The sequence below is a fragment of the Oryctolagus cuniculus genome, chromosome 19 (assembly GCF_051225735.1).
Source record: "Oryctolagus cuniculus isolate XC-2025 breed Fujian yellow rabbit chromosome 19, ASM5122573v1, whole genome shotgun sequence".
In the NCBI taxonomy this organism is placed as follows: Eukaryota; Metazoa; Chordata; class Mammalia; order Lagomorpha; family Leporidae; genus Oryctolagus; species Oryctolagus cuniculus.
In genome coordinates this window covers 7,978,633-7,997,246 of record NC_142885.1, presented here as the reverse complement: position 1 = coordinate 7,997,246, position 18,614 = coordinate 7,978,633, and the positions used below count along the sequence as shown (strand labels likewise).

The 18,614-nt window shown below is 57.3% G+C and overlaps 1 protein-coding gene across 1 annotated transcript; it reads right to left on the bottom strand.

Moving 5' to 3' along the window:
• Positions 1-1,955: 1,955 nt before the first annotated feature.
• On the bottom strand, positions 1,956-12,543 carry NPTX2 (neuronal pentraxin 2). Its single transcript, XM_051847789.3, has 5 exons — positions 11,953-12,543; positions 10,247-10,463; positions 6,723-6,967; positions 3,999-4,178; positions 1,956-3,309 (listed from the first exon to the last, which is right to left on the bottom strand). The coding sequence occupies exons 1-5, from the start codon at positions 12,376-12,378 to the stop codon at positions 3,082-3,084; spliced, it is 1,296 nt and encodes a 431-aa protein (XP_051703749.1). The 5' UTR covers positions 12,379-12,543; the 3' UTR covers positions 1,956-3,081.
• Positions 12,544-18,614: the final 6,071 nt, after the last annotated feature.

Sequence of the window (18,614 nt, the reverse complement as noted above, 5' to 3'; positions counted from 1 at the left end):
ACTGGAACTAACCTGGATTTATAAGGAGACTCTGCTGGGGTGGGCAGTGGGTTAAACCTGAGATGCTGGCACTGTTTCAAGCTCTGGCCGCTCTGCTTCTGATCCAGCTCCTGTGAGTGTGCCCGGAAAGCAGTGCAAGATGGCTCAAGTACTTGAATTCCAGCCACCCACACCCGAGACCAGATGGGGTTCTTGACTCCTGGCTTCAGCCTGGCTCTGCTACTGCAGCCACTGGGGAGTGAACCAGTGGATGCAAGATTGTGTGTGTGTGTGTGTGTGTGTTAAAGAGAGAGAGAAGGGGCATGAGAGAGAGAGAGAGAGAGAGAGAGAGAGAGAGAGAGAGAGAGAGAGATGGGGGCTGCCTTTCAAATAATAAATCTTTAAAAAGACAGACAACATGACTCTGCTAATTCCCTGTATACCTGTAGTATCTAGAACAGTGACTAACACACAGTAGTTGCCCAAATACTTGATAGAAAAATGGTAATACCTGTGGTCAACAGGAAGACGCACTTTCTTTCCAGAACCTTCCATACAAGGAGAGCTGGTGTTAGAGCCCTCAAGTCTGTCTGCCCCATCAGGAGAGATCTGGACCCATGCTGCCTCTGTTCTAGCTGCATCATTTTATCACTTTTTCAATTCATTAATCATTGATCACTCAGCTCCAGTTTCCATGACAACCCTTAACCAATCAGAGTATTTCATCAACCAGGACACCCTTCTAGGAGAACCCAATTCACTATCAAGGTACTTTCCAGCCTCAAGCAACGGGTGAGGGTCCTGCTGGGGGGAACTGAGGCCACGGGTGTCCTTTAGATGGGAAACTCGGGGCACAAAGACCTCGCTGGATTGCCCGAGTGCTTCTTGCCTCTGCTTTTATGTCAGAAAGGGCCATGAAAACAGGAGGATTCTGTCTGTCAACGGCAGGTCAGCTCAGCAAGAGCCTCCAACCACTGACAACGCCTTGTCCGACTCAACAGAGCCCTGATGCAAACGTATTCCTGCACCAGGTGGCCCTGAGGGATCAGGTCAAGCCGGCCCCTGGCACACGTGTAAAATAGAGGAAGCGCTCGGCACCTTTCCAGGGCAGAGGGGAGAGCCAGCATTCTCACCACGAAGGGGAACCGCTCTCCACCGCTCTCAGCACTCGAACCCCAAAGCCCCAGAGCAGGGACTCAGGCCTAATTTCATGCCCTGCCCTGCACTAATGATGTTCCAGGTCCTGCCAAGTCATAATTCACAACAGGTGATGGACTCCAGGAACCACCGTGACCCCCAAACTCGGGCCCAGGCAGCCTCAGTGCTGAGGGTCCTAGGACACAACTCCAGCCCCTACGGTAATGGAAACTGATGTTGCTACTTGGGATGGGCACACAGCGTCGGATCGCGCAGCTGCCAGGATAAGTGTATAAGGACAACGGAAAGTTCTGGGCGAGTGGGAGCAGGGTACCCAACTTCGCAGAGGTGGTGGGGCTATTACACCGGCCAGCCGGGAGGCACAGAGGTGGCTCGGGGAGGACACGGCGGCACGAGGCCCCCAGAGTGACCGGGAGCAAGCAGTGAGAAGGACGGAACATTCTAAGCCGTAGGCCAGCTTTGATCCCGGCTCTGCCCTCGATCAGTCGTGAGATCCCAAACCAGCTCTAATTGCTCTGTAAATTGGGATTCGCTCCTTCAGGCGGTTGTCAGGGGGATTAAATGGGATTCCGTGTGAAGAGCGCCTACACGGAACAGGTGCTGAGACGGCAGGCACCTGGAGGCCACTGGGGACACTGGGCCTGCTGGACGCCACAGCCAGGGCCTGGCCTCGAGCAGCGACGGGGCCGCCTCCTCCCCGGTATCCGCAGCTCCCCAAAGTCCACAGGACACAGGCCTGCTGCGGTGAGGCCCTGGCAAGCCCGAACAGCCGTCCTCTGGCCGCCCGCCCCAGCCCTGGGGAACACACACACCGAAGCATCTCCCAGTGCACTTTAATCAAAACTCCACTGTCAGAAGAGTTTGCGCGGCACACAATGTCAAGATGGACATGTCGCTTTGATCCTACAAATGGAATTCCCACAGATTCGCACCTCAAACATGTATGAAAAATAAAATATATAATATTTAGCTTTAGAAATCTCCCCCGCATAATCACTTTGTCTTTAAACGACCACCGCTGTCCGATACGCGGCCTGGACTCACTAAGCGAGCATCAGTCAACGACCTCCTTTTTCTAGAAGGTTCTGTGGGTTGTACCTGATGGGGAGAGTCAAATGCTCACAGGAATCAATGTGGATTAAAAACTAGCACACTCCTCACAGTGGGTGAACACCAGAATGGGGGGGCCTTTCTGCTGGGGAGGCGTCAGTCCCCGGAACCCCATGGAATGGCTGGAAAAGCTGCAACGGAACTTTTGGCACCAGAAGAGAGAGAGGCCTCTCGGAGTCATACCTAGCGATGATTCAGTCAAAGCACGGTGCGGGGAGAGAGGGCAGAGGGCAGAGGGCAGAGGGCAGGGGGCGGCAGGGGTGGCCGCGAGCTCCCCGGCGGGCAGGGCTTGGTTCCGGGGGCTCCGCCAGCTCCAGTTCCCCCGACTGGGTCAGTGGCGATGCACAGAGCACAGGGGGAAGGGCCCTTCTGCAGATCGGGCGGCTGCGTTGCTGCGTGCTCAGCCGACAGCAGGGACAGACAGCATACGTGGGACACGGCTACTCCAGTGGGCCGGCTGCAGCCATTCACGGGAACAGACGGAAGTGTACACAGGGGACGCAAGGGACACGAGAGGGCAGGCGGGGTGTGGGTGGGGGGGCGGCTGCAGGAGCATTTACTGGGGCAGGGGCAGGGGCAGGGTCTGAAACAGGAGCGTAAGGACCTCCGGCCTTCTCACAGCAGGAAGTGACATTCACCTGCTGTGGCTCGGGGCTTCCCGGCACCGGCCCCCGAAACAGGGACGCCTGGGGAAGGAGCCGGCCACAAAGTGCCACAGAGGCTCCGTGCTCGTGGGGCCCCACCCAGGCTGGCAAGAGGCTTCACACAGTTGAACCGGGAGAGCGAGTGGTCCCCGCGCCTCCGTCCGTCCGTCCGGCACAGAGGGGGAGGCGGCTACAAGTCGAGCAGCCGCTCCTCGCAGCTCTCCACGGGCCACTTGGAGGCCCCCCCGAACACGTCCACGTTGGTGTCCACCCACGGGATGATGTTGCCCGGCATGTTGGTCGAGCAGTTAGCGATGTTGATGATTTCCTGCGCGCGGAGGACGCGGTCCCATATGTTGAACTGGCTGAGCTCCCCCACGAAGGCCTGCGTGGCATCAAACCTGCCCCCCACGGTGTCCTGGGAACAAGGACGGAAAAGCCGCGTCAGGGCAGGTTCACAGTCACCCGGGAGGGAGCGGGGGGGGGGGAGGGGGCGCGAGGACTTTCCTGAGCCCCTCCCCCAACCCTGACCCCTGACCGCTGAAGACAGCTTTACTCTAATCACATTCACACAGGGGAAACTGAGGCCAGGAGGCGAGAGGCTTGGCCAGAGTCCCACCCTGGACTCAGAGTGGCTCCACGCTCCCGAGCACCTGGGGCCGGTCACTCCGCCTCCATCAGAGAGCCTCAAGCACTGTCTGACCAGCAGCTCCTCTGCCCAGACCGGACGGCCGGCCCCCAGCCCTCCCCGGGCGTGAGTTTCTGAAGGGCAGCCCCGCTTCTCTGCTCCGCGCTCTCTCTGCGCACCCACCTCTCCTTCAGACCGAGCCCCTCGGACCCCAGCAGCCGCCATCTCCTCAGTGCCCCTGCTGGGGTCCAGGGTCGTCGTCCCAGGCAAGAAGGTACCAGCCAAGGCCAGATGCCCACAGGGACTCAGGAGGACCCGGGAGGGGCTGTCCCACCCCCTCACACCCACCCCCAGCCCCTTGGGCCTCAGGGCAGCATGAGCCACGGCGTCAGGGCCCTTGCCCGCCCCAGCAGGCTGTCGGGTCTGAGAGTGAGGGCGAACAGGTGGTCTACGGCCCGGTGCTTCCTCGTGGCGCCCACCTGCTCCTGTCCGAGGATCAGGACACCCCCCGGCTTGATGGGGTGCCAGGGGGCCAGGTTCTCCCCGGTGCCGAGCTTCTCCCCATCTTGGAAGGCCTCCCACATGCCGTCCCGCGTGGTCCACGTGACACAGATGTGGTGCCACTTGCCGTCGCTGACAAACAGAGGCAGCTGCGCGACCTGTGGGTGACAACATGCAGGTGGGGCCCTGCCGGGCCCTGTCCCCTCCTGGGGCCCCTCCCTGAGGCACCCCTGGGCCACTGCTCCTCCCACTGGCCCAGCTCCCTGCTCTGGGGTGGGGACATGCCTGACCCATCTGCCACATATGTGACCCGGTCACCCAGAGGTGGGGGTGGGGCACACTCTCGGTGCCCAGAGTGGCTGGGAACCAGGCAGAGATGAGGGGCTACCCTTGTACCCCGGCCCTGAACACTGCACACTCAAGAAGCGGAGGGAAAACCGAAGCTGCACTGGGTCACTCTGTCCTGGGGTCTGTGCCCCTCAGGCAGGGCCCCAGGCCTGCAGGGAGGTGCTCATGGATGCCGGGTCGGGAGGACTGGGGGCCGCTGAGCCTCTGAGTGCTGGGGGCAGGGAGTGGAGGTGCACACAGAACTACAGGGGCCCATGGCCGCAATGGGACCAAGGTGCGCGTGCAGCCCTGCCGACCCTTGACGGACAGCCCTGTTGTCACTCTCATCTCCTAGCAACCTGGAGTCTCCCTCCCAGGAGAGGGACAAGGCATCCAAGGCTCTCCGTCCTACTGCGCCCTAGTGTGTTGTCGAGAGCAATTAATCCCGGGCTCGGAGAAGGGGCTGCTGTTAGGACAGACGCCACGGCACTCCAACTTGAACCAGCTCTGCTCAGGGTGGTTCATAAAGTCAACAGCAGCAGGGCCGGGCTGCGACCCCAGAGGGGCCTGGGAAGCGAGAGCGTCGGCATAGCCACTGCAATGCCCAGACGCAGCCGGGGGCTCTGAGGATGCTCTTTCTGCCCCGCTGAGTCTGACTTTGGAGGAAAGCTTTGAAGTGGGGCCGCTGCAGGAGTCCAGGGCGGCCCGGGACGGAGCTCCTGGGGACGGCACTCCCGAGCGGCCACTTGAAAGGGGCATTCTCCCTGCACAGGGCAAGGCTGTGTGGGTCCAGGGGCAGCGGCCCTCGCGCAGGAGCTGACGACCGAGGGGTCTGTGTGAATCTGAGAAGTGAGGATGCTATCTTGCAGTTTAATTGCAGGTGCGGGTATACACTGGTCAAAAGTGGCTGAACCACACGTTAAAAAGGGTACATTTGACCGTATATGCATTTGGTTTCAATAAACCTGACATCTCAAAAACCATCCCCACATGAGAAGCCTCTTACTCAGACAACCCCATCCTAGCCTGGGTAGCCTGGGAACAGCCTCAGGGCCACAGACAACTCCTACTGCACCTGCTGGCACAGGCCCCCTCACCCTGCCCGCAACACCCGACCCTCTGCTCCCTCTCGGCCACAGCTGCAGCCTGGATCTCGCTGAGCCACGGCTGACCCTGCCCCAGCCCCACAGAGGACGTGACTGGCCTAAGGAGGGCAGCCCCTGCCCTGTGGGCCTGGGAGAGCATGACTGGCTGCAGCCTGAGCTCTGGCCCGCCCCCAGCTGCCGGCCCCCCTCGGCAGGGAGAGGAGAGGAGAGGAGAGGAGAGGAGAGGAGAGGAGAGGAGAGGAGAGGAGAGGAGAGGAGAGGAGAGGAGAGGAGAGGAGAGGAGAGGAGAGGAGAGGAGAGGAGAGGAGGGGAGGGGAGGGGAGAGGGGAGGAGAGGGGAGGGGAGGAGAAGAGGAGGAGGAGGAGGAGGAGAGGGGAGGGGAGGGGAGGGGAGAGGGGAGGGGAGGGGAGGGGAAGGGGGGAGGGGAGGGGAGGGGAGGGGAGAGGAGGAGGAGAGGAGAAGAGAGGAGAGGAGAGGAGAAGAGGAGGAGGAGGAGGAGGAGAGGGGAGGGGAGAGGAGGGCAGAGGAGAGGAGAGGAGGGGAGGGGAGGGGAGAGGGGAGGAGAAGAGGGGAGGAGAGGGGAGGGGGGAGGGGAGGGGAGAGGGGAGGGGAGAGGAGGAGGGGAGGGGAGGGGAGGGGAGAGGAGGGGAGAGGAGAGGAGAGGAGGGGAGGGGAGGGGAGAGGAGAGGAGAGGGGAGGGGGGAGGGGAGGGGAGGGGAGGGGAGAGGAGAGGAGAGGAGGGGAGGGGAGGGGAGAAGGAGGAGGGGGGAGGGGAGGAGGGGGGAGGGGAGGGGAGGGGAGGGGAGGGGGGAGGAGAGGGGAGGGGAGGGGGGAGGGGAGGGGAGGGGAGGGGGGAGGAGAGGGGAGGGGAGGGGAGGGGGGAGGGTAGGGGAGGGGAGGGGGAGGGGAGGGGAGAAGGAGGAGGGGAGAGGGGAGGGGAGGGGGGAGGGGAGGGGAGGGGAGGGGGAGGGGAGGGGAGAAGGAGGAGGGGAGAGGGGAGGGGAGGGGGGAGGGGAGGGGAGGGGGGAGGAGAGGGGAGGGGAGGGGAGGGGGGGAGGGGAGGGGGGAGAAGGAAGAGGGGAGGGGAGGGGAGGGGAGAGGAGAGGAGAGAAGGGGGGAGGGGAGGGGAGAGGAGAGGAGAGAAGGGGGGAGGGGAGGGGAGGGGAGAGGGGAGGGGAGAGGAGAGGAGAAGGAGGAGGAGGAGGAGGAGGGGAGGGGAGGGGAGGGGAGGGGAGGGGAGGGGAGGGGAGGGGAGCCAGGCGCCCTCACCTTGTCGTTGATGAGCAGCTCGATGGGGTTGTTGCCCCACTCTATCAGCACGATCTCGTTGGCCTGCCCGGGCACCGCGTAGGAGAACGGGGTGCCGATGCCCGGCGAGGCGCTGGAGCGCAGCCACAGGCAGATGGTGAAGGCGTACAGCTCCGGCAGCGTTTTCTTGATCTTGCCGTACAGGTAGTTCGTGCGCAGCGGCAGGGATACTTTGAACGCATCTGGCGACTTAAAGGCACTATTGCCTGCCGAGAGGAGAGAGGCCAGCAGGGTGTTAGGCCACTCACCTGCATGGCCCCTACGCCAGCGAGTCACCTGGACCCCCGGCTCAGGCAGTCCCCGGAGCCACTGGGCGCCTGCCCCACACCAGCCACGGCCCAGTGCCGGGAGGCAGAGCCCCACCTTCAGGGAGCTCACGTCCTAGGGGGGAGGCGGGCAAAGGGAGGTGGGGAAGGAAGGAGCAGTTTGTGGGCAGTTCACTGGGCGGGACAGAGAACGCAGCTCTGCCTTTCAGGACGGGGAGAGAGGCCCCTGCAAAGCCAGGAGACGACCTCTGGGACCAGATGCTCCGTTTTCATAGTCCCGCCCGATGGCTGGAGAACTTCATGAAGGCGACAGGGGCTGCTGGACTGAACTTGCTGGTTGCATCGACGCCAGACAGCTCCACCTCAGTCCAATCTTTGGACCTCAGGTTCATCCTGAAATTCTGGCCCCTTGGGTCTCGCGGCAAGGGCAGGGTCTGGAGGCCCCCCGAGCGCGGGCAGGCAGGATGAGGGGAGCCAGGCACTGAGGCAGCCCTTGCCTCACACCCTCTGTGGGGCAGGAGCGAGAGCGATAAACCTTTCTCCATTGTACACCCTCAAACCCAGCTGCCAGTGGACAGCTCACACCTGAGGAGGCCCCCTCCACCCACAAAGGAGAGCAGCAGGTCCACATCCCCCTTCTGACCTCCCTAGAACAGCGGTGAACAATAGCAGAGCCCCCCTGATCGCCCAAGGCAGGCTGTGGTGCACCTGGCGAGGGTGGGAAGAGCCAGCCACGGCAAAGGCCAGGGCGGGCTCCTTGCCAGCTGAAGTGAATGCGCGAGGACCAGAGGCTCCGGCTCCCCCATTCTGCAGGCGGCACAGGTGGGGTGCCGAGGCCGAGAGAAGTGAGGCGACTCTGCCAAGAGCACCCAGCTGGTGAATGACAGGGCAGGGACCAGAAGCCCCTCCCTGCGCCGCGTGCAGCCACTAGAACTGAATCTTGAAGAGGCAAACGACCGTGCTCTTAATGAAGCCATCATTATCTAATAGAGAGAAGCGGCTCTCTGTGTGCAGGTGGGCTGGCTTGCTGACTTAATGAGACTTGGTGGCGGTAACGCCGTTAGCCGGGTGGCAGCACACAGGCGTGATTATCACTGGGGGAGCCCGGGGGCCAGAGGAGAGGCCGTAGCCTGAAAGCAGGTGCCCTCTATTTAACTAAAACAGCCCGGAGGTTCAGAGGAAACTGAGTTAAAACCAATTAAGGAATTAAAAGGCCTGTGCAATAAATCAGAAACTGCAGGTGGCAGACGAGGCTAAGGAGGGGGTAGCAGCCTGGGGCTAAGAAGACAGGAAGGAGGCTTTGGTCCTCACGCCGCTGATTTCCACACTGAGCTGCACTGCCCCTGGCCGGCTGGCCCAGCTTCCACAGGGTCTCGAAACAAACACCTGCATCCCTCAGATCCGCTGGGTGGGGTGGGGGTGGGGGTGGGGTTGAGCATCCTCCTGCAGAGGTTGGACACCTGCTGCTAGGCTACAGGGAGCAGATCTGTCCCGCACGGCTGCAGTCCACACACCCCACCCCCAGCCCAAAGGCTACAGCTTCCATGACTCCTCAATCCCGGCTCTGCAGGGTGGGGTAGGGTTGGGGGCCTTGGGGGGACACGCGAATGCAGGCAGCACTTAGCTTTCTGACGTCAGTACCTCGACAGTAGCTGACACCTGCCGCACAGGGTTGCTGTGGGGTTACGTTCCGATGCCGAGTGTGGAACTCGCAGCCCAGCGCCGGGCAGGCGCAGAAGAGGTGTTTAACAGGCAGCGGACGATAGGCAACTCGGGCAGAGGCCGCCACCCCCCCACACCCCCTTGCCACATGGCTGAGTCTCCCTCCTCCCAGCTCAGTGGGACGCAGCTACAGAAGGAGGCTCATTATCCACTCCTGGTGAATTGAGGGGCTGCGCATTTGCATAGCCCTTCATCGCTGTCACAAAGAGGTCAGATCTGAACTCAGAGTCGCCCACACATAAACCGGCCAGCCACGACCACACAGCTTCAAAGGCTCCTCCCAGGACTGAGTCGGTGGAGCAGCCAGAGGGATTGGAGACGTCCCAGGTAAGGTCGGGGGGCAGTGGGGGGCAGCGGGCGACGGGTGCTGAGCTGCTGCTCTGAGCTGGTCCTGGGGACTCGGCTAGAATGGGCGTCTGGGGCTCTGCCCTTGACTGCACTCAAAGCAGGGCCAGGCAAGCTCCAAGGGCTTTGAGTGCAACCTGAGGACCAGGAGCGTGGGAGATGGCACCGGGCCGGCTGGGCCCCAGGCCTGCCTGTCTGTGGTGTGAGCAGACAGGCTGGGGAAGGGAGGGGAAGTGTCCCAGTGGCGACTCTGCACTACCCAAGACCTCACTGTGCAGAGCAGGGACACAGCCTTCCGGGCCTCTGGAAAAGTTCTCTCATCCCAGGAACTAAACCCCTACTGCGTGTCGGCTCCGCAGTCCCGAAGAGCCGGAGGATCCAGCGTGGGTGAGGCTGGGCCCGGGCCTCCCCCTCGCCTGCTGGTCAAGAGAGGCCGCAGGCGCAGCTGCTCTGCCTCTGGGGAGGCTCTCAAGATCTAGCGGCCTCCTGACATCACCCGCCGCCGCAGAGGCGAGGCAGGGAGGAGGCTGTGCTGGACAACTGGGAATCCAAGCCCGACAGGTCAGCCACGCGCAAGCTTCCGCCGCAGGGCTGGAGACGGCCCTGTGGGCCGGATGCGGGACAGCCTGCCCCGCCCCTGCAGACTCACTGGACATTCTGCTCCTGGACATCCTCCCGACAGTTCTAAGTCGTCAGAGAACGGCCTGTTAGCGCGCCACGGGAGACTGTAACCCTACACCCACTCCCAGCAGCCCTCAACCCCACAACCTGGCCCCCAGCCATCTGGGAGTGCACAATGCCCCCTAATTCTCCAGGGCCCCTATGGGAGAAATGTACTCGCCACAGTGTGAGCAGAGGAGGAAGACACACACCGTCCGCTGCCGGGGCCAGGTAAGAAGGGGCAGGAATTCCCAGGGGGCTGCCACCAGGCTGCTGACCCGGGACAGCCCTGAGTTCATTCAGGTTTCCAGGGGAAAGGCGCCTGGGGCTGGGGCTCATTCCCGGGATGTCCATCATCAGTCCCTTTTATTTGCTCCAATATCTGCAAACCACCTCCGTGCTGTGCCCGTCTGTGAGCCGACATCCTGGGTCCCACACCCCAAGCAGGAGGACCGGGCCACGCCCAGAGGGAGGGGCCGGCAGGGCGCGTACCTCGCTCGAGCTCGGTGACCCGCTGCAGCAGCGCGTTCAGGGCGCTCTCGGTCTTCTGCCGGTGCGCCGAGGTCTCGTTGTGCAGCAGGGACTTCTCGTCCTCCAGCTCGGCCACCTTGCGTAGCAGCTGCCTCTCCAGCTCCCCGAGGCGCAACTGCAGCACCTCGCGGAAGTCGCCCGGCAGCCCGGCGCTGGACACGTTCGCGCGGAGCTGGTGCTTTGGACCGGGAAGGGGGACAGAAAAGACGGAGGTGCTCAGACCGGTGGGAGAGAAACCCAGCAACGGGCCCGCGCCACTGACGAAGCTCCCGGCACGTGAGTGCGCAACCCTGCCAAGGGCACAAAGGGGAGCCACCTCACGGGTGCTTCCGGGGGGAGGTAGGGAAGGCAATTCAAAGTCAGACAAGAATCATTGTTGCTGCGATATCCGACACTTGGGAATCTCATTCTCCCCTCCCCAAAAAGCCGTCTTCCTCCTCTCACTAAATCAGCAACATCTCAACCAACACTTTAGAGAATTATATGTCAGCTAAGGACCAAAACACACCGAGGGTTTTTTTTTTTTTTCCAAAAAAAAAAAAAAAAAGTTGCTTGGGGTACTCGGCACTGCTGAGCTGTCATGGAGCCGTGGAAACAGCCCCCAGCTTCCCGCCTGTCGCAAAGGTAGACGCCTGCCGGGATGCCGGTGGGGAATGACAGGCAGAAATCGCTTCTCAATGCCAGGAATAGTTAAAGGTCTTCCTATGCCTTCACTTCCCACTTCTTTTTAAAACTGTTATTTATTCCGTGTCTGCCCCACTTCTTATCCCTTTTATTCCTCTCCCGCCGTGCTGGCTCTGCGGGCATCGTGCCGTCCAGTCACGAGACCTGGGCAAGCTCTCTGCCTCTTCTGCATGTCTAGGATTCCAAACGTCAAAACGCAGATACGGGGACCTGTTTCACACCACTCTGGATTGCAAGGGTTAAAATTAAGTAATAGGCCTCATATTTAGTACGCCAGCAAGAAGAACCACAATAACACACAGACACACGAAATACAGGTATTTAGCCAAGTCTACAAAAAAAAAAATCCTCGGATAATCCACTAATAATTACCACCTGTAAGTCAAACCTAGCTTTGCGGAAAGGTATTTTGACCAAGGATGCTAAGAAAGCCGCCCACGCTGTTTTAAACAGTTAAGACGGTGATTAACTGCGGAGGTCTCTCTCCAACTTCCGAACCGAACACATCTTCCGAGACACGGAGAACGGACCCGCGTCGCCTCCCCCAAGAGAGCGCCTTAGAAAGGTCCGACTTGGAAGTTAACAAGCGCGACCCGATTCGCAGAAGGAAACCCCAGGCGCGCCAGGGAGGCCCCCCCCCCCGCCACCGCGGCCAGCCCCGCGCTCCCCGCACCGCCTGCGGGAGCGCATCTCCGGCTCGCCGAAACCCCCGGAGCTCCGCAAGAGGAGGAAAGAGACCGCGCGACTCCCCCGAATCTCGGTTATTTCGCGCCGGGCTGGGCGGCCTGGGGGACGCTCGCGACAGGTGCACTGGGAGGGTTTAGTTAACCCCTGCCTTCCAGCAGCGGCCGGGGCTGGGCGCCACGCAAACCAAAAAGCACATCCCCAAACCCAGCTCAGCCCGCGGACGAGCACGGCCCGTGCGCCCCCGCCCCGCGAGCCGGGGGCGCCCACCTCCGATCCCCCTCCTCGCGCCCCGCTACCTCCAGGCTCTCCAGGCGGTCCTTGAGGGCCTGCAGCGAGCGGCTGAGCTGCTCCACGACGAGCCCGGGGTCCCGCGGCAGGTCCCCCATGGTGTCCTTGCCCGCGGCCGCCGCGCCCCGCGCCTTGCCGCCCGCCAGCCCCTCGCAGCGCGCCAGCTTGCCCGTGAGCTCGCGGATGGCCTCGCGCTGCGCGCCCAGCGTCTCCTTCTGCTGCACGACGGTCTCCCGGAGCTGCAGCACCGCGGCGCGCAGCTCCTCCTCGGGGCTCTGCGCGCCGCCCTGGAGGGGCACCGCGGGCAGCGGGCAGCCGGCGCGCGCCGCCTCTGGGGGCAGCGCGGTGCACACGAAACGGCTCCCGGGCACCGGGCTGTCCTGGGCCCGGGCGGCCACGGCGAGCGCCATGCCAGCGGCCAACAGGGCCAGCATCCTGCCGCAGCCGCCGCCGCCGCTGCGCTCACTTCAGCGCCGTCGGGGCGCGCAGCGGGAGGCGCCTGAGCGGCTGCGTGGAAGCCGCGCGCCCGGCTCCGGGACCCGCGTGGACAGCGCGACGGGCGCCGCCTCCCTCCCGTCAAGTGCACCCTCCGCCCCGCGCCGCGCTCTGGCCCGGCCCGGCCCGCGCGCCCTTTCTTAAGCTGTGCGGGGAGGAGGTGGAGGCACTGGCGCGTGGGGCGCGCGCCGCGAGCTCCGATTGGCCGAGCCGGGCGCGCGTCACGCAGGGGGGCGGGGCAAAGAGAGTCTCCCCGCGCGCCAGGCGGCCAGGCGGGCGCGTGGGCCGGACCCTGAGGCAGAGCGCGGGTCTGGGAGCCTCCCCTCACCACCCCCTAAAAAAAAATGGGGTGGGGGCTGAGGTAAAACAGCGACCTCGATGTCCTCAGGAGTCTCGACTGGCTGTGCCCGGGCGCCCCTCGGACCCACCCGGGGTCGCGGGCGTCACAGGCTGAGGAGCAGCTGAGGGGGCGGCTGCGGGCTTCCGGCGCGGCGCGAGGCCTCACCCCACCCCCACTTCCCACGGAGGGAGCCCCCCGCGGGACTCGAGCCCTGGCCGCCGTGGCCGGCCGCCCCCGCGGCGCGCGTGGGCCTCGTCGTCAAGGCCCGGCCACCTCACTCTCGAGGCGGGAAGGAGCCGCACGACGGCCGCCTCCGGAAGCCGACTCGGAGGCGCTGGGGAGGAATCCGCGGAGCGCAGGATGCTGACGGGCGGCAGGGGGCGCCCGCGCGGGCGAGGGGCGCAGGCCGGGGGCCTGGAGTCGGGGGGCCGCCACCCCACCCCCACCCCGAGCCTCTCGGGTGCGTGTCCAGCGACGGCCCGGCCAGCCGTGAGCTTATTCAAGACCTGAACGTCGCGAGGATCCCCGACTGGAGTGGAGTCGGCGTAGTCGCAGCACCCGATCCTTGAACGCGGGTGGCCCGCAGTGTCCAAATTTGAGACCATTGCCCTCAGATTCTTGGAGACGACAGATAATGTGCAGAAACCCCAAACGGATGGAGCACAATTTTTTTTTTTCCCAAAAGCTTATCTGTGGCTTACAAACAAGTTCAGAGATACTCTTTTGCACTGCTAGACTGAGCTGCTTTACTGTGCATTATAAATGGAAATCTCTTTTTTTCTCCCTCTGTTTTTTAAAGAAAAACTGTTGCAAGGTCATTAATCACATTATCCATTATACCAGAAACAAATGGATTTGTCACTTGTGCACAGGAGCTGAGGTTGATTCTGAAAACAAATTGTATCAAAATAAATGAAATTATTATGATAATATAAAATAGACTGCAGTGATTAATCTCTAGAAACCAAATTCTGACCTGCTTTACACTTCAAACAATAGCTTCTGTTATGTAAATAGTTGTGGGGTTTTCAAGGACAATGCACTAAATTACAAGAAAAGTTCTATTCATGAAGATCCCTTCATGGATAATAGACTCAACAAACTTGCTCCACACAGTATCCTAAGCAGAGGACAATGGAAGCGATGACGATTCAGGTAAGACTGTTCGTTAGTAGAAAAGGTGGGCGATGGGGGTTAGTAATGGGCTGATGTCTCTGTTGGTCTGCATCACCAGGACTATCAGTTTCACCTTGTAAATATGACCTTGGATAGATTCATTCTATAGCCTTGCCACAGGTCCTTGAAAACTCCAACATTTCACACAACCCGGATGGTGATAATGCAGGCAACAAGGTTGCAAAGCACTTTATATTATATCTAAGGTGGTGCTGTGAGGCTCCAAATCCAGATGTGGTCAGAATTATCCATTTGAAGATGTGACTTTTAACTGTCCACCCATAGTTCTGATGTTCTTTTACTCGTAGATCTAGCTAGATCCTAACTGGATGTGACAATAGAGTATTATTATTCCTCTGTTGTTCCATATATCCTTTCTTTACACAGACTAATACATTCATATTTGCAACTACTTGACATAGAGGCTTGTTCTTTTAATAATTAAATAAGATCAAGTGTATTTGGAGAATTCTAATTTCATCATGAACAAAGCAGTGTACAAGAAGACATAAAAATAGCACATATCCCAAAATAATTATTCTGCAATTTCTTAAAAGATATTCCAGTATGAGAAGTGATCAGTGAAATTGCCAAATCCCAGATGGAAAGACCCAGGCATTTGAGATGTTATTTTCTTCAGAGGCAAGAGTAATTAGAGGGCTCAGTTAACAGTGTATATGCCGTTTGGGATTTTATTTTATCTTGGTGCAGTAGAAAATCTGTTGGCTCAGAAATGAGGGGCTCAAGTCTTTTTTTTTGGGGGGGGGGATTCAAGTCTTAATATGAACTCTGTCACTGGTTAAGTGTCTTTGGGCAAGTCATTTCTCCTCTCTCGACTTCAGTTCCCTTGAATATAAGTTAAGCATGTTGGATTAAACTTTCCAATTCTAGCTATATAAAGAGCTTGATAGTTTGGGAAAGAGGGAATCAGTGTTCAATGAGATGAACATTTCAGAATCTTGTTATTTTCTGTGTATGCCCTGAGCCACGTGTGGCCAAGGATGAGTTTGGAAAGTCAGGGTAGTTTTGTAATGTAGCAGGCAAACCTTTATACAAGATAGTACTGTTACTGTGGTTGAAACCTGCTCTCTCGGCCGGTGCCGCGGCTCACTAGGCTAATCCTCCGCCTTGCGACGCCGGCACACCAGGTTCTAGTCCCGGTTGGGGCGCCGGATTCTGTCCCGGTTGCCCCTCTTCCAGGCCAGCTCTCTGCTCTGGCCAGGGAGTGCAGTGGAGGATGGCCCAAGTCCTTGGGCCCTGCACCCCATGGGAGACCAGAAGAAGCACCTGGCTCCTGCCATCGGATCAGCACGGTGCGCCGGCCGCGGCGGCCATTGGAGGGTGAACCAACGGCAAAGGAAGACCTTTCTCTCTGTCTCTCTCTCTCCCACTGTCCACTCTGCCTGTCAAAATAAAAAAAAAAGAAAGAAAGAAAGAAACCTGCTCTCAACAACATGAACCTCATCCTTGGTTCACTTGGTTTACTCACAGCACAAAGGCTTGTACACCTGAAAGATCCAGCATGTATGACTCATGCTACCCATGAGAGTTGTTCTGTGAGTGGCAGAGACCAGGGCCCACAGGTTTTCCTCCACTTGAAAAGTCGTGCGGATCTGCAGCTGTGAATCAGCGCCACCTAATCTCTTAGTGTAACTGATGCTGCAGCATAGTAACCACCCACTCATTCACTGTGTCTGCTGGTCCCAGGTCAGCTGAGAGCCCAGTATGGACTTACACCATGTGCTGGGAATCCTGATGAGCTCATGCCGCCTCCATTTTATTGCCCCATCTGTTTGATTCTCTTGCTCTTCTCACATGCATTTTTATCTTGGTCTTCTGGGAAATGTGCTGATTTCCACCATTGGTGTCAGAGGATCCCATCTTATACTTTCTTACATTTCCCCCTCTCTTTCTCCGTGCCACTTGGGAAGTCAAGGATGGGGGTGTGAGCTCAATAACAGAATCCAAGGACAGCTTCCTGCAACTATGACTCAGGAACTGTCCTCGGTGCTGAATTTCAATGGGAAGGGGAAGTAAGAGTGGTGAGAGAGAGTGTGTGTGTAGGATTCAATGCAGATACAACAGAACCAGGAGGCTCCAGAGGATCCTGACTAAATACCCTTTTATGTATGAAATACTAAGACCCTTTCAAGACTGGATTTTTCGCTTGACTAAACTGCATGGTAGAGTGGAAAGAGCTTGAACTCTGGAGTCAGACAGCTCTTGTTTCAGTCCCAGTTTTATAACATGCCGTTGACCTTGAAAGAATGAAACTCTCTGAGCCCCAGTTTTCTTATCTTTAAAATAAAGGCTAAATTTACTCTTCAGTATTGTTGCCATGCTTGAATGAGATAATGTATGTGAACGTATTTGGCATATAGTAGGTACACAATGGATGTTCATTGTCCCTTTCTTCATTTTTCTCCACTGAATTCAGAGTTGAATTATATGTCCTCTTGAAAGCAAAGTTCCAGTTTTCCTTTATCTTATACAATATCTTTTAGAATTAAGTAGGCAAGAATTCTTGAGAAAGAACAGGCTAACCTCCTTGAAGGGAAGACAAGGGGAAAGAAGGGGAAAGTGCTCCAGAAAACTTACTGATATCTCAGCAACAGAAAGATGCCTTATTCTCTGCTTTTTAAGATAAAGTGTGGTCTCATTGGACTTCAGTCAGAATATTGACTCAAAGTGAACTGTCTCACATCTACACTTAGAATAGAGTAGATACCACCAGACCATTGCCTGAATCCAAGTAAAAGATTTGTAATATTTAACATTTCAGTGATTCTGAGTTTGTATTGTTCTGGGATCCCAGTAGATATAAGCCCCTCAGATAAAGCAAACGTTCTTCAGCGCATCTGGGTTCTTACTGAATAACATATTTCTGGTTTAATTTTGGGAGCATGTGATACGAGACATTGAGTTTCAGGAAGTGTTCCTGTACAAGGACAAGTCTGATCACATGTGACTGGAAAGCTAAAATTTGGGGAAATTGGTTGTTAATATTAGTCAACTGATTTTCACAAACATAGGGATGCTGGCATCCTCTGATTTCAACAATATAACAGGTCTTTATATAAACCAGGGATACCGTCATAATTTTTTAAAAATAATTTTTAAACATTGAATTACCAACTTTATTTTTATTTGAAAAGCTGAGAGACAGATATCTTCCATCCACAGGTTCACTCCCCAAATGTCCATAATAGCCAGGGCTAGGCCAGGCTGAATCCAGGAGCCTGGAATTTAATCCAGACATCCTACTTGTGTGGCATGGACTGAAGTACTTGAGCCTGTTCTGGCCCAGGTGCACATTAGCAAAAATCTGGAATTGGTAAAGGAGCCAGGTCTTCAGCCCTGGCATTTCAATGTGGAACGTAGGCATCCCACACAGTGTCTTAACTACTGCACCAAATGCCTGCTCTTTAGCTCAGTTTTTAAAAGTAAAGGATAAGGGCTGGCACTGTGGCACAGTGGGTTAAAGCCGCAGCCTGCAGTGCGGGCATCCCATATGGGCGCCAGTTCAAGCCCCAGCTGCTCCTGTTCCGATTCAGCTCTCTGCTATGGCCTGGGAAAGCAGTGGAAGATGGCCCATGTTCTTAGGCCCCTGCACCCATGTGGGAGACCCAGGGAAAGCTCCTGGCTCCTGACTTCGGATTGGCCCAGCTCTGGCCGTTGTGGTCCTTTGGGGAGTGAACCAGTGGAACAGAAGACCTCTCTCTCTCTCTCTCTCTGGCTGAACCGCTCTAACTCTTTCAAATAAATCAATCTTTAAAAAAAATTAAAGGATAGTGGAGGGATGTTGGAGGAAGGAACCTCATCAATTTGATTTGTTTTTAATAAAGTCTAAGAATATTGTCTCAATTTCTCTATATTCAGAAATACTAAGAGAGTATCTCACTTTTATACAAGTTACCAGTTGTGAAATTGCTGTGTTTCTGGTAAAGATTGTGACTCAATATCTTCATATGACTTAGGTACACAGGTAACTTCTATGAACCTTTGAAAGTGAGACTTGGTATGTAGCAGGATTCATGTACCAAGACAAGACACCAAGGCCTCTTAACAGGAAGTAGTCTTTTATTATGCTGGCATAAGCCCCAGGTGGAATTTCTTATCCAAAATCCTGAGCATGGCACAAAGAAGGGTTTTCCCTTATATACAGTGTTAGCCTCTTTGTCTCCCTCGATGGTTACCTGCAAACATTTTATTGGATATTCTAATGTTATATGGTGGCCACAGGATTGATAAAATACTGTGTATGCGAAGGTAGTTACTGAAGATTTTTTTTTTTACACACATACTGAGCCAACAGCCATCTGGCAAGGGTTAACACCATTGCCCTGTTCTAACAAGCAGAACTTACAATGTTTACATATAAGCAGATAGGGACTACAGTTGAAGCATTGCTAGGTAAGCAGATAACAAATACATTTCATTCCCAGGAAAGATGCCTCCCTCTTTCTTCTTCTAGTCTTGGAAAGGCCTCTACCACAAGTTTAATCATGTCAGAAACAAGTTTAATTAAACGACAGAGGCCTCTGCCACAGGTAGAGATGTTTATAGAATTCTGAAAACTAGGAAACAGTTTAAGAAAGGTTAAAAGGTCATGTGACTGTTTAACAGCAAAGCCAAGCTGGTGTTCAGGCCCTCTGGTTC